The 27,781-nt window shown below is 48.6% G+C and overlaps 1 protein-coding gene across 2 annotated transcripts; it reads left to right on the top strand.

Moving 5' to 3' along the window:
• The first annotated feature begins 15,247 nt into the window (after positions 1 to 15,247).
• Positions 15,248 to 24,773, top strand: SLC46A2 (solute carrier family 46 member 2). 2 transcript variants are annotated; one of them, XM_045021544.1, is made up of 5 exons: positions 15,248 to 15,406; positions 15,973 to 17,180; positions 18,562 to 18,645; positions 21,127 to 21,283; positions 23,565 to 24,773. In XM_045021544.1, the coding sequence occupies exons 2-5, from the start codon at positions 16,103 to 16,105 to the stop codon at positions 23,620 to 23,622; spliced, it is 1,377 nt and encodes a 458-aa protein (XP_044877479.1). In that variant the 5' UTR covers positions 15,248 to 15,406; positions 15,973 to 16,102; the 3' UTR covers positions 23,623 to 24,773. The 2 variants fall into 2 exon arrangements, with proteins under 2 accessions (XP_044877479.1, XP_044877478.1); XM_045021543.1 differs by lacking the exon at positions 15,248 to 15,406 and having other exon boundaries at positions 15,727 to 17,180.
• The last annotated feature ends 3,008 nt before the right edge of the window (positions 24,774 to 27,781 follow it).

Raw genomic sequence — 27,781 nt, 5'->3', positions numbered from 1 at the left:
GGTAAATTACTGTTTTCTTTCCTACAAAACCTACCAATTGGGATTTGCCAACCTGCCCTCAAAGTATCTGGGCATCTCGTAATGTATCTCACAATGTGAAATGTTTTTTTTTCAGTGCTCTCTAGCTAAGTGTTTGCTTGGGCTATGGCCTGCAAAAACCAAAGACAAGCACAAGGCACTGGGTCTTGTTTAAATTGCACAATTCAACTTGGAAACGGATGTGCCCATCTCAGGAAATGTTTTGGTCCCAGCTGTAGAATGCCTCTGTGGTGAATATTGAGCATTTTTACATGATATATCCAGAGTGGCTGGAATATCGATATATGAAGGCTGGTGTAACTTCAATAGAGACCAAAGCCCAGAGCTGAGACCCCAACATGGTCACAGATTTTAGACAACTGTTAAAGGAGCTTCCAGTTCATCAATCCTACCAAATGGGTACACTGGACTAAATCGGCGAGTGTAAGAACCCAAATCTGTAGCTTTCAACATCATAAATTCATCCAGGGGGGTTTCAGTTCCACACCAGTGGCTGAATGTTGATTCCATGTCATTTCTAGGACATAGCATTTGGGAGCACACATGGCTAGGCCAAAAAGCTGGTTATGAAATCAGAACACTGCCCCAATCCTGTTTTTGCTCACTGCAGAGTATGGCTTGACTAATGCACTGAAGCAGCTGGACTTTGGTGCATTTTTAGAGATGCCCACCTGCATAGTTACCGTGTATGAATAATGACCACACAGCTTATGAAGTGGTGCAAGATGTTCTGGCTTTGCTACCCCCAGAGAACGTTCATTGGTGTTTGATAACTCAGCAGAGGTGGGTGCTGAATAGCTCGAGGCTGGCAGAGTTCTCCCAGGGGCTGGCCTGGCTCTGCTCTGGACCGCAGCCCACATGGCACGACAGTGGCCATGACCCGGATTGACTCCCATTCCTCCTGTAGTTACTTTGCTAGCTGAATGAGGCCTGAGCAAGTCCAATCATGGGACCAATGCAGCACAAGGCCAATCTAGTGCATTCTATTTGCGATGACAAATTTTCCTTTTACCCCCACCAGCTGCAGTCCCCATCTTCCTATTTAGCTGGGCCTGGACAATCCCGCTGTGATTTTTGCAGTAGCCACCGCCTCACCTCACCCTGCACCACAGGTGGCAGAATCTCTTTCACGCAGGGCCTGGTAGACGTCCCTAAGGGCAGAGGCACCAACACTCACAGTAACAGAGGGAGTAGGCCGTGAGCCGCAAATTTCAAATGTGGATTTGAATTTAAGCAAAAATTCAAGCGTGTTCAGCTCTGGACCCAGCTCCAGTTTGCACCCCACGACTCAATGGGGGAGGACAAGGTGTGAATTAATTTTTTCATGTACATTTAGTGCTCATGAAAGAGGCATGATGGGCAGCCCTGGAGTCTGAAGGCTCAAGACTGTTGCCAGCCCCAACATTCAAAAATCAGTTGAAAAAAATCATGAGATTTTTTTTAAAAAAATCTTTTTTTTTTTTTTTGTGGTCTTCCGATCAGTCTGCACGTGGGCCACTGCCCACTCTCACAGGCGTACCGTGACTGAGTATGATGGGTTTGACCCCAGCTGCAGGAGAACTTGCTAGAAAACCTAAATGAGCTCAAATTACATCAAGCTGTAAACACATCTGCTGATGGTTCAGCTGGCTCCCAGCTTCTCAAAGCCCCAAATGCCAACTAATTAATTCTATGCCTGGCTCCAGCCCTTCCAATAATTATGGACTCCTAGCCCCACCTCACTTCCATTAACTGCCCTCCAGTCCCCACATCTGCCAGCCCCACATCAATTCTGCACCCCTAGCTCAATTCGGTTCTTCGCGCCCTTCATCCCAGGCACTGAGAAGCAGGGGGGGGGGGGAACTGCACCTCCAAGGGCACTGCATCCCCTCTGTCCCAGGCTTGTTGGGGAACGCTCAGATCCGTCAAGCCTGGCTTTGCAGAGATACTGAGTTAGGGCAGGGGCGGCGTAGACCCAATGTGTGATGAAGTCATGAGAATTGGCAAAACTGACCCAGCATAAGCACGAGCTGTGCAGCCTTCCTCACCACTGTGCTACAGCATGAAAAGAACGTGCAGCTCATTTGTTCTACCGCTTCGGCACCTCTGCTGGGATGGCCACCGACAATGCCAGTCTTGTCTAAAGTGATCCAGATGGAGTAAATACCTATGGGCTGAGAGCTGCATTAAGAGCATCTAACACCTATTGCACAAGGCCTTCCACCCTGCCATCCTATGACGTACCAGTGAAATGCTCTGTGCCCCTCCTCCCCCCAACCTTTCAAGCACCAAATATGATCGCCTTCCTTTGAACCCTAAATGCTATGTTTAAAACAAATATCCTTCTGCCACCGGGGACAGCTTGATGTCCCTTGGGGTAGCTCAGCTGAGCTGTGAGCTGCCAGATCCCAGGTGGCAGCTGCCTGAGGGATTGCAGTTGGAGGAAGGGCGGGCATCTCTCCTATCCCTTCCTGGGCTCTTGACTAAGGGCTGCATGGCGCAATGAGGGAGAGCACTTGGGGGGGGGGTGCAGATGAGAAACGAAAGCCCCCTCTTGAGGGGTGTGTGGGGGACACACATGAGGCAAACACAATGCAGGAGGATGTGGTTAGGGAAATGGGGAGGGGAGGTCTAGGATTCAGATGATGAGAGGGGGAGGGGAGAGCCTCACATAAGATGGAGGAATCTCCAAACTGCCCTCGTTCCTGGCGGGGGGGAGGAGCCCTGGCTCACACGTATCTAACCTCAGGCTTTTCTGCTGGGCGAACGTTCCAGGGCCTCTGGCCTGCCCCAAAACCTTGGCACTCAGTGACACAACAGTTTGGGCTGCTGCAGAGTCCCTGGCCAGAGCACTCTCAGCTGGGAGCATTTCCAAGCCCTGGCAGGGCAGAGTTGCCCCCCGACGTTGCTGGAGGAGAAGACAGACCATTAGGTCTCCCCACCTCCTGTCAGACGAGGAGACCAGGTAAGGGGGGGTGCTTGTTGTGGGCTGGTAAGTTTTGGGGGTACAGAGGACTGGCTCTCCATTCGGGGGTGGGGGAAGGGGCATGCTGTCTGACTCAGAGGCCTTTACACATTGTGGTATTTAAACTAGTCCTCAAAGTCACCAGACGCTGCGCAGAGTCCTCTGGCACCTGACGGGCTAGTGCCACCTTATTCTGCAAAATGTCCATGCACCGCTATTGTAATGGCCGGCAATCGCCAAACAGACGCATGTAGCCAGTCGCTTAGCGAGAAGGGAGGCTACCTGGAGGCTGGCAGGCTGAGACGCCACAGCGTTCCTGTCCCGCCATCAGAGATGGAGCCAGTTCCTCTCAGCCAGTGAGGCAGTAGGTGAAGGGTGGCATACGTTAGGTGGTCAGGGCGGAGGTAGGCGTTGTCAGCAATACATGTGAGCAGGGAGAGTGGGGTCCGTAGCCTGGGGAAGGTGGGCACAGACGGCAGCAGCTGGCCAACTGTGTGTAGCATATGCAGCGATGGGATGGCTACAGATAAGACAAGAAGGGTGGCAGGATTCATGCTGGGGAGTGGGCAAAGACAGGAACCGGGCCTGTTTGGGCCCAGCTCATCAACAAGCTTGAGGTGCCTGATTTCAATGGGTGTGGCCACCTTTGAGGCTCTGAGCCTTGGTTCCTATCACTTCAGAAATCTAATGAGTGAGTCTATCCTGACGGTTCCTGGGGTTAATCTTAGAGATGGAGCTGAGGCACAGAGTTTGGAGCCAGAGCTGAATTTCCCCAGATTTCAGGGAGCGTTCAGAGCCAGAGTTCTGGTTCGTGCCCACGTACAGCTCAATATCTCAGAGCAGAAGCAGTTGTCTTCTGCCAGCCCCAGTGTCATGACAGAAACCAAGCAGCAGCTGAAGGAGAAGCCGCCTAAGCCAGGCCGAGGGGGAGCTCAAAGTTTGACACTAGCTATAATTTAGCCCAGAACTAGTAGTAATGTATGAAATGAGTTTACATAGTGTGCACCCATTAACAGGCCTGGTAAGATCATTATTAAATGCCATATTGATTTTGGTCCCTCGCTAAGAGCTTCTGCTGCTGGATGTAGGTACGTGTCACAATATATCAAGTGGTTGTTAAAGTGTGAGGGTAGCCGGAAACACCGAGGTGTGGAAACATGTCAGGCCTCTGGTCATGTACTGCTCCATCTATCCCCTTCTCATAGACAGATCCATAGCAGAGTGAATTGGCAGAAAAATCAATGAGAGAAGAATGGAACTGCCCAAAAGCTACCGAAGTCCCTTAACCCTCCCTTACAGGCAGCTGCGCCAAACAGACTGGCTCACATGGTTCTGCGTGCAGTAACAGTGACATCTAGAGGGCACACTAGGTTGTACAGAAGTAGGCATTTTATTTCCCAAGAAATATCCCTCCCGTCCAGTCCGAGGAAGTAGGTGAATGCGGCGACTGGCTGTCATGTATATACCCAGCTGGGACTTGCATCTTACATGCAGTTCCATACAACAACATTTCTTAAGGGAACTAAGTGGCAATGAAGCAGCAGACCCAAACAAAAACAAAATAAAACAAAACAAATCAGCTTTCAGTGAAGTTATTCCTGCTCTCTCGCTCTATCACACGGCGTACCCTTGGTGTAATACATTAGCACATGCGTTAGCATCAGAATGCAACTTTGAAACTAGACTCTGCTGGACTGGTCTGGGTTTGTAAGTGATGTAACAGGTTGGGTAAGTTATACAACAGTAACTGGATATCAGTTTCCTGCCAAAGGGGCAGGTAGGGTTGCAGCAAAGAACAGGAAGGTGACAAGAACAAACAGATGTCCCCTACGCTTACCGTTCCTTATACCTGCCTGTTAGTGGCTTTTCCTGCTACGACCCCTTGGCATGTCAGTTATGACCACTGTCCAACATTGCCCTTGCCAGCCTTTGAATGTGGCCCTCCAAATTTATGAAGCTAGAGGCAGGAGAGAAAAATCTGGAGGCGTGACGTGCGCCCCTGTAATCAGGGTCATAATGCAGAGCTGCAGCACCTTTGTTCCTCTCTAACAATGAGCTGGCTGGATGTTTGTCTTGGTGGGGGAAACGGAATTAAGAGTCTCCTATGCCAGCCAACTGATGATGCCAAAAACACACTCTCGTGAAATCTGACCATGGCTCAGTTTTGGTTTAACACCCAGGATTCCTAGCATCCTGCTTGGCTAACCAAAAAAAAAATCTGTCTCTCTCGCGCTCTCTCACTAGGCGCCAGATTACTAGGCCGTGCAAGAGGCATCAGGTAGGTCAAACCATTCTGGCGCTGCTTCACTAAGACGTGTTTCTGGGTCAGGGTGTGGGGAACGACGGAAATCAGGTTAGTTCTCTAACATGGCTAAAAAGAGATCCATGATGTGCCCTGCTGGAAGGGTCTACAACCAAAACTCGCTGGCTCTCTGTCCCGGGGTCTAACTCCGAAAGCAATCAGAAGGAAGGGTAGCTTTACGTGACGCTTCCTGCCTATGCAAGAGTGGGGAGCCACTGCATCCCCTGTTACTGCAAAGTTCTTCCCTGTTACCAAATGGAGTCACAAGAGCTGGTTTTATTTTGCTTTGTTAAAGGTCATGATCAGTGTTGTCAGAGTTACGGGCGTCTCTCAGCCCAGCTCTTTGGGGCAGGGTCTGTCGTTTGGTTCTGGTTCTGGGTGGTTAGCACAATGGGGGCCTGGGCCATCACTGAGGCACCTGGGCGCTATTGCAATACAAAGAGTAACGTTAGCAATGGCCGCTCCAAAAGACGCAGGACTTACAGTTGGGGAGGCAGGGCCCTCTAAAGTGTCCCAAGTTGGGATCCCAAAGATGAGGCCTCCAAACTCGCGTCTGAAAACTTAGGCCATAGCTATTAAATATGGGTTAGGAACTTCAGCCTCGTCACCAGTTCAGGCCAACTAATCATTGCTCGTTAGCATGGCAGAGCTGGACAAATGCCATTTGCCAACATATGTCCAGGTGTCCTAACGTTGAGGCCTCCAAAATCACGAATTGCTTTTGAAAATGGAAGCTTTTAGCCATCACACACAGGAAAAGGGCCCTGAGAACAGTGCAGCCCCTGCCCCCTCACTTCGAGGGTCCAGTCTGATTAACTCACACTTCCAGGGGCTACATTCCATCCTGCCCTGAACCCCCACTCTTCCTCCCCTCCCCTCGCATCGCAATTAAAAACCAGCAGCTGGCCCATGCCAGATGACTCAGGCTGAGGCCGAGAGGCTGTTTAATTGTTCCACCTTGGGCTGGAGCCTGAGAGGTGCGAGGTTCAGCCTGAACATCTACACTGCTATTAAACAGCCCCTTAGCCCGAGCACCAGGAGCCTGAGTCAGCGGGCACAGGCCAGCCTGGGGTGTCTAACTGCAGTGTAGACATAGTGTGATGAGCTCATCCTCAGAGCTCCCTTAGGGTCACACGGGGCTGCATTCTGTGTAATCCCGTGCAGCGGGCATCCAGGCCGGTGCCAGCTAAACGTGGTTAGACAAAGCTGGCAGCTACAGAGAGGCCAGAGCTGATTTACAGCAGATGGTAAATGAACAAACTCCATCTGCCTTACACTGGGGTGAGCAAAGGCCTGAGCTGTCATTAAATGCCCCCATAGTTTAACACGATGCCCAAACTAGGGAGTTCGCACTATGACCAAAGAGCGACAGCCTAGTGAGTAGCACTTAGTACAATTCAGCTAAGGCTTTCAAAGCACTTGTGAACATTGCTCATTATGAGTCATTAATTGGCAGTGAAGCCTCCCGGCCCTCCTGTTAAGTATATCCACGGAGAAAGGTGGAGTCTCCCACCACATGCCGTGATGACTTGCGTGTCACAGTTTTGCTACCCAGGTATTCTGTGTAGGAGGCAGAGAGAACTCAACCAACCCTCTTTAAGTGGAAGGGGAGAGGGACGTTGTTAAAGCTGGAAGAAAGTAGGGTAGCTCACGCAGTTTGCTTTCAGCAGCAAGACTCTAAGGCAGAGCATCAGCACAGGGCCAGTCCCAGATTGTCAATGATGTGCTGGTGCCATCTCCCTTGCACCTCACCTCCATGTGCTCTTCTGTTTCAGCCTTTCCTCCATTTGTTTTTGGCCTTTTTAAACGGGTTCTATAGCAGGAATTGTTTACACCACCGTGCCCAGTTCCTGTTTTCACTGAGCATTGACAGAAGGAAAGATACGGCCGAGCGGTGAAGGCTGTAGCCTGCACTCACCGGCCCACTTCCCCATCCCTACCCCCCTCGCCGACAACTCCTGACTTATTACTGAGAGGAGTGGGGCTCCTTGCTTGTACCAGTCTCCAGCCAGGCCTGGCCCTGTCAGATTAGTCTTTTCGCTCTCATCCTGCGAGTGAAGGAGTTCTCATGTCAATTCAGTTCTATGTTTTTGCTGGGAGACTCTGTGGATAATTGGTGAATCTATGATTTTACGATATCCCAGGTACCATGGAACTGAAACCCGCAGTGCTCAGATACTATAGATACAAGAAACTATACAGAATAGACCTAGAACAGCGATTCTGACGGGCAAACATTTTTTACCCAGGTTGTTTAAAGCTCTGGCTTTGCTTGGTTCTTTTAACACCTATTCATGACTCTAACACCTGACAAACTTAAGCTCTGTTAGTTTAAGATTCAACATCCCATTCATTCAGTTAAGGGCCAGGAAAAGTCCCCACTCCAGCGCTCTGCTCCTTCAAGGAGGCCTCCAGCAAAACCAGGGATGATGAAACTTTATATTCCTGATAGATTGATGGTAAAACAATTTGGGAAAAAAGAGGCGGAAGGAACAAACTTTCTGTACATCATAAGGACACGCAAGAGGCACAACCCCAACTTTCCCCCCTTGCAGATGAAAACTGCGTGACAAAGGAAAATGCAAGAGCTGGGGGGAAGGGGCCAAAGTGATCTTCCTTGTAACCTGACTGTAGTCAAAGCAGCTGCTGAATATGTTTGAAAGTTACACTTAGTTACACTTACCTTGGTAAAAAAAAATAAAGGTCCTGGGCCGTTGCAGATCAAGAAAGCAAGCACTCAACGCAAAAAGTAAGCCAGATGGGGAAGTGTTGTAAACAGTGGAAAAACTGTGATGTCAGAAAAGGAAATAAAAGACAGGCAGAATGATAATTACAGGAAAGACTTATTAAGCTAGTTTATTCTTGTGATGTTGAGGGAACAGTTTCTGAAGCCGACTGAAATTGCATGTGATGGTACAAAGATAAACAGCAGCTAATGCATTTGGCCAAGGGCAGCGCAAGCCCAACGAAATCCCAGCCGTTCAAATGGCACGCGTCTGGTGTGCTTTCTAAAGCAGACATTTGATCTTGGGGGCCAAGGCTATCCCTGATTCAACTCCTGGCCCTTTGTTTCCTGAATCAGTCTCTAGTTAAAAGACGTCAGGAAATGGCTGGACAATGCCATGATATATGCTCCCTAGGATGTATTGCAACGCATACACTGTTAATCTCATAGGTGACATGTCCAAGTATTGAGTAATAGTGAGTATGCTCTAAATGGACTCTCTTGTCTGAGTCCTCTTGGCCCCCTCTCAGTCTCTCGCTGCCCAGGGGGAAACTTTGTGGAAGGAACGGGTTGTGGCAGCTAAACATGGGTAAGCCAGACTCAGTCTGTTCTCCTGTGGAAGATAAAGAGCTGCTCCCAAGCAGGGGTGATGGAACAGGGTTTATAGTAGAGAGTGCTGAAAGCCATTGAACCAAACTGTAAACCCTGCATATAATGGAAACCGCTCCAAGCCAGCGTGTGCAGCAGCACCTATGCTCCCAAGTGCCTTTACTTGGGCCCATTGAGCGGTGGCAGCTTTGTGACGAGCAGCTGTCTTGGTGGGTTGCAGCTACGTGAGCTGATCACAACCAATCGAGCCTGTGAAAGGTGTTGTGGGTTAGGACTCGGATGTTAACGTTGCGGGAATAAGGCCTAGGGAGCCAGTGGAGTTTGCAGCGAGCCAGTGCAAAACATTCATGTTGGTACAATATGTGGGCTGCAGGGTGCAGCTCCCCTCGCAGCTTCTGAGTGGCAATGACATTCCAAGAGCAGAATGCAACAGCCTAACCTGGCGGTGCTGATTAAATTAAGGATCACAGAGGCATAGTCCCCTAGCCAGCTAAGAATGGAGAAAATATCCCTCACCAATGAAACAATCAGCACATCCAGGAGTAGTGAGAAGGCCAGCAGAACCCAAGGCTCTAGTATCTTGATAATCGGTGGTTGGATTTCCCCCAACTGAGGTGAGATTATTGTGACAGCAAGTTTGTCAGAGTTTCCCACCTCTTAGCATCGCCATTTCCAGCTTTCTTTGTTGACTTCTGAGTCTGCTGCTCTTAATTTGTTCCAGGCACTAGGAGATGTACCTGCTGGTAGAGGCTGCATCACTGGAGAAGCAGACGCAGAAGGGTGGGTTGGTAGCTTGCCATTAGCTTTGGAATCTCATAATCATGAGGGCTCACATTGAGGAGCAGGAGCTCTTGATGGAGAGGAGCATGTGCTCAGCCTAATGCTCTGTGATCCCTTTGACATGGTGATAACACATTTGCCGTTGTTACATTTGCCACTCGGGTGGACCGAGTGGAAGCCCATAGCTTTCATGACAAACAAGCAGGGCATTGGACAGGCTCTGGGCAGCTGGCTTTCTTTATACCAGAAAAGCTTAGTTTTTGCGTTCTGGGTGTTAAGCAAACACACCCTAGTGAGAAGAGCTGCTGAATGGAAAAAAGGATCAATTAAACTTGTAAACATCACCAGCGGTGTAGTATTAGCGTGGAATCTGTAGATAATTTTACAACTGAAGCGCACTTGTTTGACTTGACATGAAGCAGAGAGGAGCCTGGCAAACTTAAACAGCTCCATGACTAAAAACAAGTGTCGTGTTCCTTCCGTTTTTTTTGTTTCAGGCTCTAGTACAGCATAATACCCAGGCACATGAGAAACAAGTGATGTTAGAGGCTCTTGCTGGTCTCGGCATTAGAAATTGTTGCAGTTTACGTGCCCAGTACTGGTGGTGACTCTAGCCCTGTGCCTTTTGCCAGCCGAGGAAGATTGGGGCTTATAAAGCCAGAGTTAGCCCTTACTGTGTTGTGGTAAAGTGAAATGTCTCTGCTAATTTACTGTGTGATGGATTTTCAGGGGTGGGGTGTCTCCTGGGGCTTTTGTCATTAAGGAGAGTAACTTCAGCCCTAGGTATCATAGGTCACAGTTATAGATATTCCTGGTTCTCTTGCCATCCCCATTCTGCTCCCTCACGGAGTTCCTCAGTGACTGTTCTTAGCTCAGGTCCCTCTTCTTTTTCCTATACACACTTTCCCCCAGGCAACCTCATCTGGTTACAGTTACCAATACTCCCTCTATACCTTGGACTCACAGAGCTACTTCCCTCCCGCTCCAGGCAATCTTGCATTCTCCAGCTGCCTTCCCAGCATCTCTTCCTGGATATCACACCACCAACTCAAACAGAGCACAGTGAAAAAACAAACAGACTCTTCATTTTTGCTCTTGGACTCTCCTATCATAATCCCTTTTCTTCACCATTGCCAACTTCACCATCCTCCCTCATAAACTCTATTAGTCTGGAATCCTCTCCTCCTGTATTGTTCCTGTTGCCAGGTTTTCTTCTGCGGCATCTTTAGAACTCGTTCGTTCATTTCCATTCCCATTGCTCAAACACGCGTCCGGCTCCTAATCGTCTCTTGCCTCAACTATCACCACTTCCTCATGTCTCCATCTCACCTTCTCCCGTCCATCCACAAAGCACCCACAAAAATCATCTGCATTGCCCAGGTCCAGATCGTCCTCTTCAAGTCCTTTGCCCCGGCCTTTCGTATCGGTGTCACGGTCCTGAGCCTCCCTCCCACAGCCCCTTTTTGCTCCAGCTCTCTTATTTCACCCGCCCAACCTTAAAAACTCACTTTGCTTTCCCACTCTAGCCTCATTACCTTCTTCTGTGCGGCCACTTATGGCTGGAACCCACTTCCTGCCTGACGTGTTTCCACTCTCACCACCCCGGTCCTAGCTAAAGACAAATTTTCTCCATGAAACCTAATCAGCCGCATCTTCCCCTGAAACAAACACACAAGACCATTAAAAGATGTCTCCTCCTAACCAGAGAAACTCACATGATCTTATTATCATAACCCTTCCCCCTCTCTGGTGTCTTTTCTCCAGTCGTCTTCCTATCTCTTAACTCCGTAGGCTCTTCAAAGCAGGGCCTGTCTTCTTAGCTTGTTTGTTCTTTACCACACATGTTTATAGAGCTTTCTGAAATAAAATACAGACACAGGGTATATAAGAAGCATTGTCTCTGAATTACTTTTTTAAAATTAGGCTTCAACAGCTTTAGAGTCAACAATGATCCTTTTTGTTCTTTTACTATGAACTGTGTCATGGCTGTAAGCTTGCCACAGCTGCCACTTTTGCTTTATCGGCCCTGGAATTTTTTAACCTAATGCTGTTGTTTTAGTCATCACATTCCTCTTGTGTGCCACTGCATGGACATAGAGGTGTGTCTCATCTCTTTTCCATGCCTAAATCCTCCCCCTTCCCAAAAAGTTTCAATTAGTGAGAAAAGTTCCATGAAAGTCAGGTGATGCACAGAGCAATACGTAAAGTGAGGAATATTTGGGGATTATTTAGGAATTGTGATGAGATTTAGTCCTCAATTAAGACTAGCTTATAGTCAACACGATAAAGGGATATTTTCCTCTCTACAGGTAGGGAATTAATGTGGGGAAGTCCCATTAACCATACGAGGTGTTAGTCGCCTATATACTTCCAGTTCCCCAAGGAAGAACCAAATCCTGCAGAAAATCCTCCAAATAATTTGGAGGTTGCAGTGTTCTGATTTTTCCACTAGGGAGAGCTGCCTACAACTGAGTGCAACCTAAGGAGTTTGCTGGCTCAGCACAGAACTCTGGACTGAAAAATAAATAAAGGGCGGCAGGAGAGAAAAACCAGGAGATACTTGCTTCTGCTGTTCAGCCAGTCTGTGGTTTGGAAAGGGAAGTAAAACAACCATTAGTTACGCTATCTCTGGCTCTACTTGTCCACTCTCCTCACCGGGAATGTTTGACAAGTCAATACCGTCTATCAGCAGCCATGTGGCTTTTTGCTCCTGCAGTGGAGGCTCATGCACTTGGTTCCCGAGGTCCCAGGTTTGATCCTGCCCAATGACGACCGGGATCGGTCAGCAGGGACGGCTCTAGCAATTTTGCCGCCCCAAGCACGGCGGCATGCCGCGGGGGGCGCTCTGCCGGTCGCCGGTCCCGCGGCTCCAGTGGACCTCCTGCAGGAGTGCCTGCGGATGCTCCACCGAAGCCGCGGGACCAGCGGACCCTCGGCACGCCTGCGGGAGGTCCACCGGAGCCGCCTGCTGCCCTCCCCGTGACCAGCAGAGCGCCCCCCGCAGCATGCCGCCCCAAGCACGCGCTTGGCGTGCTGGGGCCTGGAGCCACCCCTGTCGGTCAGTGTTACAAGAATACTAGTGCCGCTTCTGCATCACAGGGACCCAAACCCATAGAGCTTGTTACAAATGCTAACGAGGCATGAATAACTTTCCATTGCAGGATCAACGCACTCACGCCTAGTAGGTATCCAAACCCATCTCAGTTCCTCCTCCGCCTGTGGTGCCCTACAGGCTGAGTGCTCAAGTCTAGGGAGACAGACATGCTGCTTCCATTAAAGTCAATGGGATAGTCACAGGGGTGAAAGTAACTTAAGGGACTTACTGGTATGCAGGGCCGGGGTCCTGAGCAAGGGGGGGACTTGACCAGAAGGGGCGGAGCCTCTGGCAGAAGGGGTGGGGCCTTTAAATCCCCAGGCCCTTTAAATTGCCACCGGAGTCCTGGGGTTCCCGGCCGCTGCTGCTACCCTGGGGCTCTGGTGGCAATTTAAAGGGCCTGGGGATTTAAAGGCCCACCCCTTCTGCCAGAGGCCCCGCCCCTTCTGGTCAAGCCCCCCCTTTGCTCAGGACTGGGGAAGCTGTCCCCTGCCAGTACAGTCAGCTGTGTACTGGCTCTCGCCGGTTCGCCGTACCAGACCGTGCCGGCTTACTTTCACCTCTGGATAGTCATGTAAGGGGGTGTCTGAACTATCGGAGTCAGTGGCAGTCTTGCCTTAGTGAAAACTGAGGGTTTAGGCCCCATAGAATGTTTTCTTGTTGCTTTGCTACAGTAACCAGTTCTTCACCCGGACAGCATGTTACACCACATCTCCTTGGCCTGATTTTGGATTAGTTTCTGGGTGGAGTTTAAGGTGTTGACTTGGCCTAAATAGTTTCAGACCTGCCGAAATGAGAGGCCAGACTGTTCCAGGTGTGCTCAGAGGTGCTCAGGGGAGAGGGCCGGTTTCAGTTGCTGAGTCGTCAGCTGGGTGACTCACTTCCTTCCTTCCTAAGCGCCGTGGCCTGCGAGAGCCCCGCTTCGTTGGCCTCAAGGTGATTTGGCTGAGGGAGGTCGCTGATGCAGTTTGATGTCTCATGCATGTCGTGTAGCTATATGGCTATACTCAGACACGATAGCGCAGCCTGGTAGAAAGGTTTGGGTCCCAACGGGGAAGTGTTACATAACACCGGTCTGCAGCTCAAGCATGGGCGGCGGGTATCAAAGGCAGGGGGAGGCTGTGCCTCCCCAAACAGCCAGGTGTGGCCATGCCCATGCTCTGCCCCCAGGCTCTCTCCGCAGCTCCCCAGTGCGGTGGCCCCTCCTGGCGCTCTGGGCTGGGGGCACGAGCCTGGGGCAGGGGCTGGTGGCTGCAGTTGGGGGGGGCAGGGCTGGGAGCTAGCCCCCCACCCCCAGCCAGTGGGTCACGCGCTGCCCATGATCTCAAGTAACACTACTGAAGTTTAGAGATCGGCGTCTGTCCCTGCATCAGCATGATTTGGGGATAGCTGCAGTTCATAGCAAAGCCCCGGCGCAAGATCTGCAGGGCACAGGCCATGCTAACCAAGTTTTCTGCCTTTGCTGACCTTCCTACTGCTACTTAAAGGTTGCTCTCACACCTGATCACACCTGGGGATAGTGGTGCCCCTGGGCCTGTCCTTGCAGCCATTTCTGGGTGTATTTCACCTACTTTTATTTCTCAGACACTGGAAATCCTAGCAATGGGGGAGAGGAGAGATCCTGGTTTACACAAAGCAAACACCCCTCCCCTCCCAGCAGCCTTAGTGCAATGAGACAAATAGTGCAATCACTGGCCAATCAGTCCCTGGTATTTTGCTGCTCTTTTGCATTGGATTTAAATGTCTGTAGAAGGATGCAACTAAAAAAAATCCCCCAAGGGGTTAATTTATTGAACGAAACTGTATAAAATACCCCCCCCCCCCACTGTCTAATTCCCCTCCCCTAGGGTTAGGCACAGATTTTATTTCTCCTTCTGTCCCTCCCTGTTTCCTCCCCCCACCCCGATATTGGTGGGGTGCTCAGCCATGGCTGTTGAGCTTAGCCAGTCCCATCATTAAAAACGTTAGGGCCTCGGTAGCTCCACTGTGTTGCAGATGGCTGGATACCAAACATTAGCTACTTTCTTCCAGGGGTTCAATCCTGGGTATTTCTAGCGCACTGTCACCCTGGGAGCTAGGCACCAGGCAGCTCTGGCTAAGGCAGTGACGTCAGAGTCTCGCATGTACTCCGAGGGCTCCTACCAACACGCTGCCTCTCAGTTCTGCTTCCAGAGCTGATGCAGCACTGGAGGCGCCTCGAAGTCGCTTTCCATGTCCCTACATCAACCCTTCAGAGCCCTGCTTGGCCAGACAAATCTTGCTGATGATGAGGAAGAGGAAAAGAGCGCCCTCTCTTGGGGAATGCTGCAGTGTATGCAGAATATGGGCCCTTCCCCTGCTCCCTGGATCAATGAGCACAGTGCTCCCATGGGGCCGATAGCAGCGGGGCCAAAACGCTCCCTGCGTACAACTGCTCGGCCGCACCTGCCGTCCCACCAGCCCAGCGACGAGGCAGGGGAGCCCTAGGCAGGACCCGATGCCTCAGGGCAAAGAAAAGAGGGGGTGGGACATGGAGAAGGAATCAGTATTTTTTCCCAGCAGCAGGAATGGAGCGAGGCTGGCGTGTAGCCCTCGTGGTGGGGTGATTTGATGGAAAGAGGCTGCTTTGGGAGACGGGTTGCGAAAGCACAGCTTTGTCACAGAACGTAGCCTGCGAGTCAGCCTCCCTTTTCCAGTTGCCTTGCAGCTCCCGGTGTCTCAGCACCCAGGAGAATGCGGGTGGTGGTGGTGATGTTGCCACACATTTTCCAGTATGTGTCCTGTTACTCACCACAGCTACTAACTCCTCATCTCACTGGTTACTCAGCTAGTGTGGGAAGGGGGTTATTGCTAGACTCGGCTTTCCCAGCAGGAGTGTCCACATTTGAGAAGCACAGTGAAGCCGAATGCACACAGGAGTGGCTGTGGAGACAGGTCAGTGCAACAGCTTCGTTTTTGTTTGAATTTCCTGCCTCAATTTGCTGGTCAAATTGTTGAAAAGGGGGTTTTTTTTGGTTGTTGGGTTTTTGTTTTGGTTTTTTTAGGGGGGGGGGTCGGGGGGCGGAGCAGGGTAAACCGGTTCAAAAGCCACCAGCAGCAAACAGGGGGTGCGCGAAGGGGGCAACATAGAGTGTGGGGGCGGGGGAGGGCTACTGTCCCATGGCCTCAGCCCTCTCCACCACCCCCACAGCTAGACAGCGCTACTGCTTTGCTGTGATTCCCTTTGCACGCTTCAGCTCAGGGGTGGTGAAACCTAAGCCACAACCAGGGGACAGTCACTTCCTCATGTGAGACGGAAATTCCCCAAGGCGGGGCCATGTGACCTTTTTGAATGCACACCAGGAAGAGAGAGTGGAGGGTGTGCTCCAGGCACACCAAAGCTTCCTGGGCACAGGCAGGATTGAGAGCGGAGTCATCTGCTGCACGGGGCTGCGTGTGGCTGGAGGGGAGGTGCAGCCAGCGTTGCTCTCACACAACTCTGTGTCTGTGCTAATTTGCAGACGTTAGCGACTTTCGGTTTTAAGACCAGAACTTCTGGACCTGCTGTCTCCAGCACAGCTCCCTGCCCCTCTTCCCTCCCCACCCACCTCCTTGCCAGCAGCCCTAAGGAAAGGTTCGGCAGCAGCCATCATGGTTGGAGGGATGGCGGCGAGGACCTGGATTGAGCCCGTGGTGGCCGGCGCCCAGGTAGCCAGCTCCTTTTACGACACAGGTCTGCTGCTCGTGGTGAAGAACTACTACAACCAGACCAACTCAACCGCCCCGGCGCACTTGCTTGAGGATCGGCAGCAGAAAGCTGTCTCTGACTTCTACATCATCTACAACTTGGTCCTGGGCCTCAGCCCCTTGTTGACGGCCTATGGCCTGGCAAAGCTCGGCGACAAGAAGAACAGGAAGATCACCATTTGCTTACCTCTCCTCGGCTATCTGGTCTCCAGGTCCCTCTTGCTCCTCTTAATCCTGCTGGAGTGGCCTATTGAGGTGATGTACGGAGCTGCGGCCTTAAATGGTCTGACGGGAGGCTTCACCACCTACTGGGCTGGCGTCATGGCTCTGGGGTCTCTGAGCTCCGCTGAACGCAGGAGGTCTCTGCGGCTGATTGTTATTGAGCTGACCTATGGGATGGCGGGCTTTTTGGGAAGCATAGTGTCTGGGCACATCTTCGTCCATTCCCACATAAGTTATCGACAGGGAACCGTGCTAGTGGCCTGCAGCATCGGCTGCTATGCCTTCTGCTTCCTCTACAGCTTCTTCGTTCTGAAAGTCCCTATGCCTGAAGGCACCTGCCCAGCTTCCACAACTCACAGCAGACTCAAGGACAGAGATCAACCTGACAGCCAGCTAGCGGAGGATGAAAGAACTGCAGGGAGTTCAGGCTCCTGTGAGGATGAGGGGCGCGGCCCCCTGGCACCATCAAAGCTCATCATTGCAATGCTCTTCGTCGGGGCTGTCTTGTATGACCTAGCCGTTGTGGGAGCGATGGATGTGCTCCCGCTGTTTTTGCTGAAGAAACCTTTGAGCTGGGGCCCCGTGGAGATTGGCTATGGCAATGCTGCTGGCTACATGATCTTTATTACCAGTTTCCTGGGGGTCTTTGTGTTCTCCAAGTATTTAAGGGACACAACTATGATCATCATTGGGATACTGTCCTTCAGCGTCGGCATTCTCATCATGGCCTTTGTGCGACAGACATTCCTCTTCTACGTGGGTGAGTCGAACTGTGACCTGATTGGTCACAGCCACTGCCAGTGAGAATTACTGATCCCCATGTACCCGAGGTGGCAGGCAGGCTGAGAGAAGGGAGATGCTTAAGTGACATGCTTCAGCAGTAGCGTAAGGCTCTTTGCTGGTCACTTCAATGAAAACCTCAGAGCAGGAAACACTGTGGGAGAGAGAGACTTTCCAAAGAGGCTCTTCTAGCCCCAGTAAATTATTCACCCACACAGAATTCTCCTATTACATCAGGGTTTAAAGATTAAAAGGTCAACAAGGTGACAGTGTAAGAAGCAATTTCCTCCTTCTGTGGCCTCCCTCACGCATACCTCGTCTTTGCTATCTCATTACAGGGTTGTCCCTACTTTCCCTGGGTGGTGGTGGTGGTGGTGGTGGTGGGGGGGGGGGGGGCAGCAGAAAGGCTATCAAGAGCAGACCCGTGACTCCCCACTCTGCTCCTCCTGAGATGGCAGCAAGGGGCCTGCTACCTCAGCAGCCACTTTGAGGCTAAGGTGCAAAATTCTCATCAGCCCTGAATTTTACCTAAATGTGTGGGCCCTTAGCTCTGAGGTGTTGGCACAGCCCTATCTTTTCCCCATCTTTGCTGGATTAACAGTGTTAAATTTCATGTCGCATGTTGGCTTCAAGGAGGGATTTGGGTGTTCTACCTATCGGGGATTTTTTTTATAAAATCATTTGTTTTAAAGACTAGTTAGTGCTGATAATTTTTCACTAGATCATATCCCAGATCTAAACTGCTGAAAGGCAGCTTTGCATAGGAGAAAAAAAACCTTTTCAGCTATTAATACTGGTCAAACAACTTAGTGTCCTAACTATGGGTAATATTGCTCCTTGTGAGGAAAGGCCTGTGGATGAGAAGGAAGAAAGTTTTGGTTACCTTGGCAAAGATGAAATAGAGGCACCCTAGGGCCTTGAACTGATTGGACAAAGTTTTGTTGTTGTTTAACAATAAGGGGCAGCTATGGTTGGTGGGAAGCGTAATTGTCAACTAGAGCTAGTGTAGCAGTTTAAAAGATTAGCATTACGTACCCAAAATCCTGAACTTTAAGAAAGACAGACCCTGTCTACACTACAGCCTATGCCGGCAAAATGGATGTTGCTCGGGGGTGTGACTAATCCACACACCCCTCCCCCCCCCCCGAGTGACATAAGCATTCACGTGCACAGCGCTATTTTGGCAGGAGAGCTTCTCCTGCTGACATAGCTTGTTGCTCATAGAGGTGTCGTTTTTATGCCAATGGCAGAGCTCTCTCCCATCATCCTGATCTGCAATTTATGGTCTCGCCATAAGGGGCAGTAGGCTGCCGTTTTGACAACAGGAAATGATGAACGCTACCCATTTATGTGTGTTACAGCTCGGGCCATAATGCTGTTTGCTGTCATCCCCTTACCAACCATCAGATCTCTGTTATCCAAACACGTACAAGGATCATCCTATGGTGAGTAACAAGATTTGTGGGTGTGCTGGTGTGTGTGGGGGGGGGGCCGAGGGGGTTCAGGAAATGGGACAGAAACCCAATTATGGCTATTGCTCTCATTCACTGTCGGGTGGAAGAACAGGTTAAGTATCAAGTGCTGCCATCTGCTTAATAAAACCATAACAATTAGAACTGGGGGAAACCATTTGGAGTGTTGGGACGAGCTGGTCCCTGTTCCCCCTCAGTTTATCCAGTCGTTGTCCCAACCCCAGCTCTTTCAGCACGTTGTGGGAGCTTACGCGGTGGTCCAATTGCCGTAGGAGAAGGAATTATTGCAGGCAGTTATGCCACAGCTCAGCTTCACGCCCCTACCGGCTGAACAGAAGGGAAGCAAGGTTGGAGCAAACCACCAATACCGCTCTCCCTGCCCTGCCTTCCCCTTCAAACACTGATGATTCCAGAGTTATCAGAGCGACTTAGCACAGGGATGTTTAGATACGTTGGCCCTCATCCCTAGGCCCGCTGTCTCAGGCATTGGCGACAAGCCACGCGTATAGCTGGGGTAGTGCAAATACCTAGACCGTCTCCATTGGCAAAAGGGGGGGGGGGGGAGAAGAGGCTTTTTGAACAGATACTTTAATCAAACCTCCCCCCAGCTGTGTAGAAACAATTGAACACCTTTGAGCTGGTTGCATTGTGAGATCTTAAAGGTGCAGAACTGTGCCCAAACACGGCTAAAGGGGGGTTCCACTCTAGCTAACTCACGTTTTTTGCCCACGTACACAGAGCCGCAAGGGTAGACTGTAGTTTGCAACAACGGGGTTGCTTCTCCTTTTGGAAGTTTTGCCTGTCTACACTAGAAGGGCGTAGCTACATCAGCACACCAGTGGCTGGCAACCAACAGCTGAAATTGGAGCTGGGTAGACCAGGCCTGAATCACAGCCCTGGACGAGTCTAAGTGGTCATGCTAGGGTCAGGTTCCATTTACAAAGGGCTAATTAATAGCTAGGATTGGGATATTCTAGACATGGATAGTAGGGGCAGTACAGTGATGAAACCAGTTATAAGCAGATGTTAGATGCTAACCATTCACCATTTATAAATGCTTAATGTTTTAATAAACCATTTGTAAATGGATCCTTAAACTGTGGCCAGCTACAATTCTTCTTTGCTCTCTGAAGGATGGAGATTAGAGTTATCAGTCTTTGTGCTCCATCACAGTCAGCAGAAGCACAAGCTAGAACAATGGCATCTAATAGTGCATCATGGCTGGGACCCTGTTAGCCATTGCAGAATTTAAGCTTTCCCTTTAAAATAGTTACATTTCTCACCCTCACAGTCCTCAAGATAAAAGCTTCTGCATGTGAAATAGTGAAATGTTCGCTTACAGAATCCACAGCCAAGCCACAATGAAACCGTAGCTCTAAGGCAAATATAACTTGTACCTATTCGTCAGAATACGCTATTGCCTCGGAAACCTAGTGAGGAGGCTTTCAAATACCACCACTTAACTGACACTGCAGAAAGAGGCAGCTGGGATGAGTTTTAATAGCACATTGCCACTTCTTCCCCAGCCCCCAAGCAGCCTTCTGCTCATAATCACCGTAATCCTTTCCTAGGGAAGTGTCACCTTTTGGCACCGTGGCAGCATGTTCCAGAAGTTTGACCTGCATAATAATGCTTTAATCCAAGGGGCCTCTGACTTTTGTAGTGGTGGCCCCTTTCCCATACCAAGCCTCTGAGTGCAACCCCCCTTAAATATATAAAAAAGGGTTTTTAATGTACACCACACCACCATTATAAATGTTGGAGGCAAAGCAGGGTTTGGGGTAGAGGCTGACAGCTCGTGACCCCCCCATGTAATAATCTTGTGACCCCTGAGGGGTCCTGACCCCATTTGAGAACCCCTGCTTTAACCAGTTACCTGTTTTCCCCCCCGCACAACATTTTCTTCTCCTGTTTGATCCTACAGAAAGGTTGTGGTAGTTAGAGAGATCCAAATCCATTACATTCAGATCTTATCCTAATGGCCATAGACGTAGGCAGCTATGGGATTAAGCAAAGTCCTAGCAGCTAAATTCAACCAAAATGAAACTGTTCCAAGAGCATGTGGTGCTGAGGTTTTGCTTCAGGGCCTGTCTCCAGTTATAAAGATGAATTTGCTTTTCATGAGAACGGATGACAGGGGCATTAGTAAAGAAGAAAGCTCCAACACCCACACAAATGGCAACTACTTAAGAAATGAGTTTTTGTTGATTCCTTAGCAGAGGTGGTCCACAACTACAGGGGAGGAACTGAGGCACCTTCTTCAGACTAGAAGTTCTGGCACAAGGGTGGTCTTGTCTACAGGTTTCATGTTATCCAAAATGACATTTATTATGTGTCAAAGGGCCCAGCTCTAGGCACAGATGTGGCTTTCTGTCCATGTTAACTCCACCTAGAGTGGTTTTCCTTTTCTTTGAGGCTCTGGCTAAGAGTAACTATTTATCTGCTTGGTTACAGGTAAGGTGTTTGTCTTGCTGCAGCTGTCTTTAGTGATCACAGGGGTAGCTACATCCACAGCCTACAACAAGATCTATCAAAACATACTGGACTGGTTCAGCGGGTTCTGTTTCATTTTGTCTTGTGTTGCTGGCTGCTTAAGTATCATCCCCATCAGGTAAGGAGGGGGAAGGATCTTGGTTAAGGGATTTTTTTCCCCTTTAAGTGACTTGCAAAAGGAGGGAAGGGGAAAAAATCAGATTACATATCTAAAAACAAAGGCACCCTGAGCCGACTTGTTCCTTTAAAAAAAAGGCATTGGCGCATTCTTGGATAGAGTTTAAACTAGCATCATGTGCAACAGAATGAAAACAGAGAGAGGAAGGATTTCTAGTCAGCCAGTTTTATACTTTAACACACAATACCTGTAACTCACCTGGTGGAGAAATGATATCTTTACCTGAAGGAGTGCGAGTGTTAATATATGCTGATATCCCCTGCAAGTCCCAGCAAGAGCAGATTTGATATTACAAAAGATAACCGGTGGACAGAAAGAAAAAGCATTCTGGCCTTCTTTACATATCAAAGCAGCAAAAAGCAGTTAAAAGAAATACAGGTCCTTAGTCCTACACACCACAGGGAAGACTAGGGCCACATTACAGCATAAGTCGACATAAGCTATGACGCTCAGGAGTGTGAATTAGCCATGTCCCTGAGTGACATCACACTGTGCTTAAGATGGCATAAGTTGACAGCACTATGTCAGCAGGAGAGCTTCTACTCCTGGTCACAGGGGCTGGAGTAATTAAGCCGACAGGAGAGCTCTCCCTGATCGGATAAGGGCTGGTCTACACTACGGGGGGAAATCGATCTAAGATACGCAACGTAGCTGAAGTCTAAGTATCTTAGATCGAATTACCTACCGTCCTCACAGTGCGGGATCGATGTCCACAGCTCCCCATGTTGACTCCGCTACCGCCGTTCGGGTTGGTGGAGTTCCGGAGTCGACAGGAGCTCATTCGGGGAATCGATATATCGCGTCTAGATGAGACACGATATATCAATCCCCGAGAAATCGATTGCTACCCACCGATACGGCGGGTAGTGAAGACGTAGCCTTAGAGCAGCTACGTTACAGAGCTTACAGAGTTCAGCAGTAAGCTCTCTAGTGTAGCCATAGCCTAGACATCAACAGATCTAGCAGAGGAAACAGGACCCTGCCATTCCTTTCCAAGCTGCATGACATGCAACAGCAATACATAGGCTCAAAGAGGAAATCATTGTTTTTTCCACAGCCAGGTACAGTACCCACCTCTGGATTTTTTTTTCCTCTGGAAGGACAGAGCTGAGTCACATCTCAATGAGCAACTTAAAGCTATTTTTACCTTTGAGAAGACCATGCTGAGACTTCCCCCCCCCCCCCAATTTGTCATTACACCGTGCTAATGGCAGAGGCATTTAGAAAAAGAAATGACCAAATAAATGCTTCTTAAATGGAAGTCAATTTAAACATGTTTGTAAGGGCAAAACATGTGACATTTCCTCTGGCTACCCGCCCTTTGTGCTGACTGCGAGGGGGAAGAGGGAGACAGGAACAGCCACCTAATCATTCTGTGCCTTCTCAATCAGCCCAGCAACCCTATGGTACAGGTTGTAGTGTAGTTACAACATGCAAGAAGTTACAATGTATTTAACACCCCAGCAGCACTGCATGCAGTTCCATAACTGGAATAGGGTGTTAGAACTCAACACAAGGCCGCTCGCAGACAAAGTCCTGGCTTTACTCATCTACATCTTTCACGGTACCTAGCGGTCTGGTCTCAGGTGAGGTCACTTCCCAGGCCACCCCCCTAGCATGCAACTCCTGGGGCATTGTGTCAAATAGTGGCATCTCTACAACTAAACGCCCATGAGTTAATTAACGGCAATAAAGTGGAAACTGCAGTTCTGGCCCCTAGTGAGAATCCTTAGGAAAGAATGCTCCTATAACTGTCATGGCTCATTGAATCCTATGGGCTTAGCTGGTGGCTGCTGCTACTACCACCACCTGTGAGTACTGGGTCTTTAGCAGGAGAGGCAACCTTCATCCATTCTCCTGTATGTGCTAGTTACTGAGCTGGGACTTTTACCATCCTTTCTACAAGGTCAGTGCACAATTACCAGTTACCAACTAGTTTAAGCAAGCACCCCTGCTTAAAGCTGTTCAAGGCGATTACACATACAGAACCACATATGGCTCCTCCCTGTGGCAGTTAGCTTACTGTGACCTAGTACATGGCTAGCACGCATAAAAGTGACTGTACAAATACTTGTGAGAAACCAGGCAGACTGGTTAGCACTTTGAAACCAACTTCCCCTGTTATGCCAAATTCCTACTAGAATAGTGATACCAGAACCCATCAAAGCTTCTGGCTTTTGAGCAGCTGTTCACATTCTCATCCACATTTTATTTTCTGCAGCATTGTGGCCTACAAGCAACGCTCGACGTCAGGCTCCCTTGAAATCCTAGCAGAATGATGGCCTGCCATGGCAAGTTTTAGCTCTGGGCGTTCGGCTAGAGCACCTTACTGTACTAGGCAGCTCAAGAGGACAGCTGATGGAAGACAGCTCTTCAGGCCCGCCACACTAGTTTTAGTCACTATGGATTTAGGCTGAAATTAAACACGTTAGCTTAGGCGACAGCAGACAGGTAGCCGTGCCACAGACTGCTCTCCCGGGTAGCCCATAGGCTGAGGCCAATAAGCGTACCATCTCCCTCACCCGAGGGAAGAGGAGCTTGTATTGCTGCATCTGCAGTACAGAAGTGGTAGACAATCTTTGCTGGACTTAGTCCAGCAGCACTTGATTTCAAATTTATGCCAGTGGAGGGGATGACACCATCTTGGCTGCCAGTCCCAAAAACTTTAGCGTGGTAACAACATTTGGAGCCAGAGCTCTGCCAGGCCATAGAAATAACCACCTCCATTCAGCAGCACTGCCTGGAGGAATTTATGGACAGGCAAGACGGAAGGAGAATTGCTGCCAAGTCAGTCCTGGAAGGGAGGATTAGGTTTGTCAGAATAGGTAGTTTACATAAGCCTAAACATTTCCCTTCCCCACCCTCCAATTTCATCTGCAAGGGGCACAGAAAGAGAAGAGGGATATAAAAAGGGGCAAATGCCTTTATAGAAGGAAGCCCCTTTTCAGAGTGATGCGACCTGAAGGGAAGATACAGAGCTCCATCCTTTGTTTTGTCACTCTAGAGATGATTGCAAGCCCTTCGGGGCCTGAACTGGCTTATTCTGTGTTTGTAGAACAGCCTACCCCTTCTCTCTCCTCCCCCCCTCCCCCCACTGTAAACCTATTGATCATCTTGAGAAACCACAACACCACTTTTTATAAGCTGGATCGTAGTCAGACCATCAGGGACTGTTGTACAAGACCAGTACAGGCACAGGTTCTGCACCTGCAAGGAAGTGAGAGCAGACCTCATGCAGGACACTCTTTTAGAGCCTACTGTAGATGCAAAATTGAAGCTGTTACTTCATCAGCAGCCACTGACTATTAGCAGTGTTAAACTATTTCTGAAAGGCATGAGGACCCAGAAATCCCAATATGTAGAATTAAGCAATTAAACTGACTTCCCCCATGTATAAAAAGTTGTAAATCAATGCATCAATAAAGAATTACTGAACAGCTGTATGTGCTAAATGCTTTGACACAGTGCTGTTGGAGAGAGCATCTGGAGGACATAGATAACAGGATTCAGAAATCCTCTGCCAAACACCAGGCCCACCAAACCAACATAGCCATGCAGTCGTGTGTGGGAGGGGGGAAGGGGTCAGTAATCATTTGAGCAAAATAAGTACAAGTGCATGCATCATACTGTAGATGTGGTAAAGACTACACAAAATGAAACTATTAGGTAAAGAAATCACCCTTTAATACATTTATTGGTCCATTCCTTTAAATTAATTGAGGTAAAGAAACAGTGTCTTTAAAAAAAAAAATGTACACACTAATAATTATCAAGCATTACAAAGAGTTTACCTCAAAGAGTTTTTATCAATACTAGTTCCATAGTAACAATGCACAGAGTATGTTTATACAGAGCTAAATGAAAAGGAACAGAAACATGCCAGCACCTGAAATCAAAGACATTTTATATCCTGTGAGCTTAACGAGAAAAGCAAAAAAAATTAAATTTGGTGGGAGTGTAGGAAACAAAAACCACTCCAATCTGTACATCATCCACTAGCTAATTCATACACAACGACAAATCTTCACAGCTTTCATTTTGGTTTATCATGGTATGGGAGGTGATGTGAGGGTGACCAAAGTATGAAAAAAAACAAACAAGTTTCTAGAAACTGATTTTACAAAAGTCAAAAATACAGTACACTGGTTGGGCACCTAGGCAGCAACATTTCCATTCAGGGTGTCATGTGCGGAGCGACAAAAGGGATGAATTCCTAAAAATATGCTGGCAGAAGTTAAATGTCATGGCAACATCGACTTGCCTCATGGCATAAACTTCCCTGAATGTTAAAAGGGAGCCATGAGTGCAGGCACATAGGAAGTAGAATGAAAGGACAATATTGTCCTATCTCCACCCACAAAAGAGATGAAATACTGTAGCTCGTTCATGGTTGCATAACAAAACCAGCATCACCGAGTCGTATGCCGTGTGGGTGACTGGCTCAGATCCTGCAATCTGTGTAGGTAGAACCGTGTCCCCATGACAACTATTGACCTAAGTGTCTCACTGTACCACTGAGTGTATGTTTAGGGCTTCAGCGATCCAGGTCCAGGACGACGCAAGCACCCTTGATTTTTATATTTTTTGGTGTTCTAGTTTAAGCAAGAAGGAGTTATTCAAAAAGCTGTAATTTTGATAAGCACTGTCTGCCTTAACCCCAAACTAATACTGTTAATTGTGAATATTTCTATATAACAAATACCTCCTGCCAAAACTATAGTGTCCTGCAGGTATTTATGTGGTCTATCATTCCTTAAAAAAAAAAAAAAAAGACAAAAATACATTTAAAATATCAATATTTATTTAAACCTTCATATATCCCCAAAAGACCAAAATATTCTGGAGGTGCCCAGTTTCACATCATCAGAAATGTATTTGGCAAATACTAGTAATTTTTCTCCTACAAAAAAAAGAGTTATTTCCCTTCTTGAATGACCTTCAATTGTTTATAGTAAAAAAAATCTGGTTAAAACCAAAAAGGAAGAAGACTGTCTCCCTACTTTGTAGTGTTTAAGGCAGCTGAACATCAAACAGCTTGTTAAATAAAACTCAGAATCTGGGCCCACAGTTTTGCGCACACACACACACGCGCACACACACACACACACACACACACGGTCAAAAGCACCACCTATTGAAGACAAAGTTTCTGTTTAATAGTCTGCAGCTCATTTTCTTTTAATTTTGCATCATTTCTTGAGTTAAATGGGTAAACTGGATTAAGGCCCCAATCCTGCAAACATACACAAATCGTCCCACTGAATTGAACTGAACCCTTCATACACAAGTATTTGCAGAACCAAGTCCTAAACAAGTATGTAAGTGGGGACAGGCTACGCAAAAAGACCACCACAGAGCTCCCTCTACAACACTGCCAGTTCTACCTCCATAGGGCCTTCCATTTATGCCAATGTGTGTGCAATGGTTTAGTGATGCAGACAAAGGTTTGTGATGGAGGCCACCAAGTTGCACTTGGCACTGAAGCCATGTTTCCAGAGGTGAAAGGCCAATGCATTAACTCATTGATGGACAAACTGCACATTTACACAACCTAAATCCTTGCTGAGCTTTTCCTAGTTTTGTTTTTTCGTTCCACCTCCTTTCCTCCTTCTATCACAACCATCACATTTTGTGATAAGTTCCTTGACAAAATCATTTTGGTGTTAAGTATAAACATACCACAATTTACCCTCTGGTAACTACCGTAGTAAAAGAACGAACTGACTGCTTTATGAAATGGAGCAGACCTGGAAAACTTTTGTTTTAAAATGATTACTTGAGAAGGCCATAATTTTTTGTTTTCTTAAGCCTACCAAGTTTATTGCATCAGTTAAATCCTGATGAGAGAATACACACACACACACACACACACACACCCCTCTACACCTTTTTAGATTATATATAAAAATCAGAGCTAAACAGTGCTTGCCTGGATGTGCTGGTGCCATTTCAAGAGAGTCACAACTTTCCAAACTGCCCATCTATCAGAACTGATGGAGAGACAGCAAGAAATTGCTCACGCCTTGCGTCAGCGTGCGCCACAGGGCAGCTGTGGAGCAAGATTTGTTAAAAGGAAATGTAAGACGCTTTAAAGCTGTGGATGGGCCCAAGCCACAGGAAGTTCATCTCTGGGGAGTACATCTCCACTGTCTGGGTTGATCAGAGTTTGGCCCCATATTGGAGAGACTCAGTTTTTGAGCCAGATCAATCTGCGTACACAGAAAACGGCCCATTGGGATATACTGAACAATGCTTCAACACCTATGGGGGGGGGGGGGAAGGAAAGAGTGAAACAAAGTCCCTCTTCCAACGGATTTCTGCTCAGTATTTGTGAAGGGCTTGCTTTTCTACAGTCACACAAATTAGTGAGACTATTTACACACTGCCAAACTTGGACCCTAAGAGATAACCACACCTATACCATGAACTGCAAGAGAA

This window comes from Mauremys mutica, chromosome 6 (assembly GCF_020497125.1).
Source record: "Mauremys mutica isolate MM-2020 ecotype Southern chromosome 6, ASM2049712v1, whole genome shotgun sequence".
Taxonomy (NCBI): domain Eukaryota; kingdom Metazoa; phylum Chordata; order Testudines; family Geoemydidae; genus Mauremys; species Mauremys mutica.
This window is presented reverse-complemented; position numbering and strand designations above follow the sequence as displayed.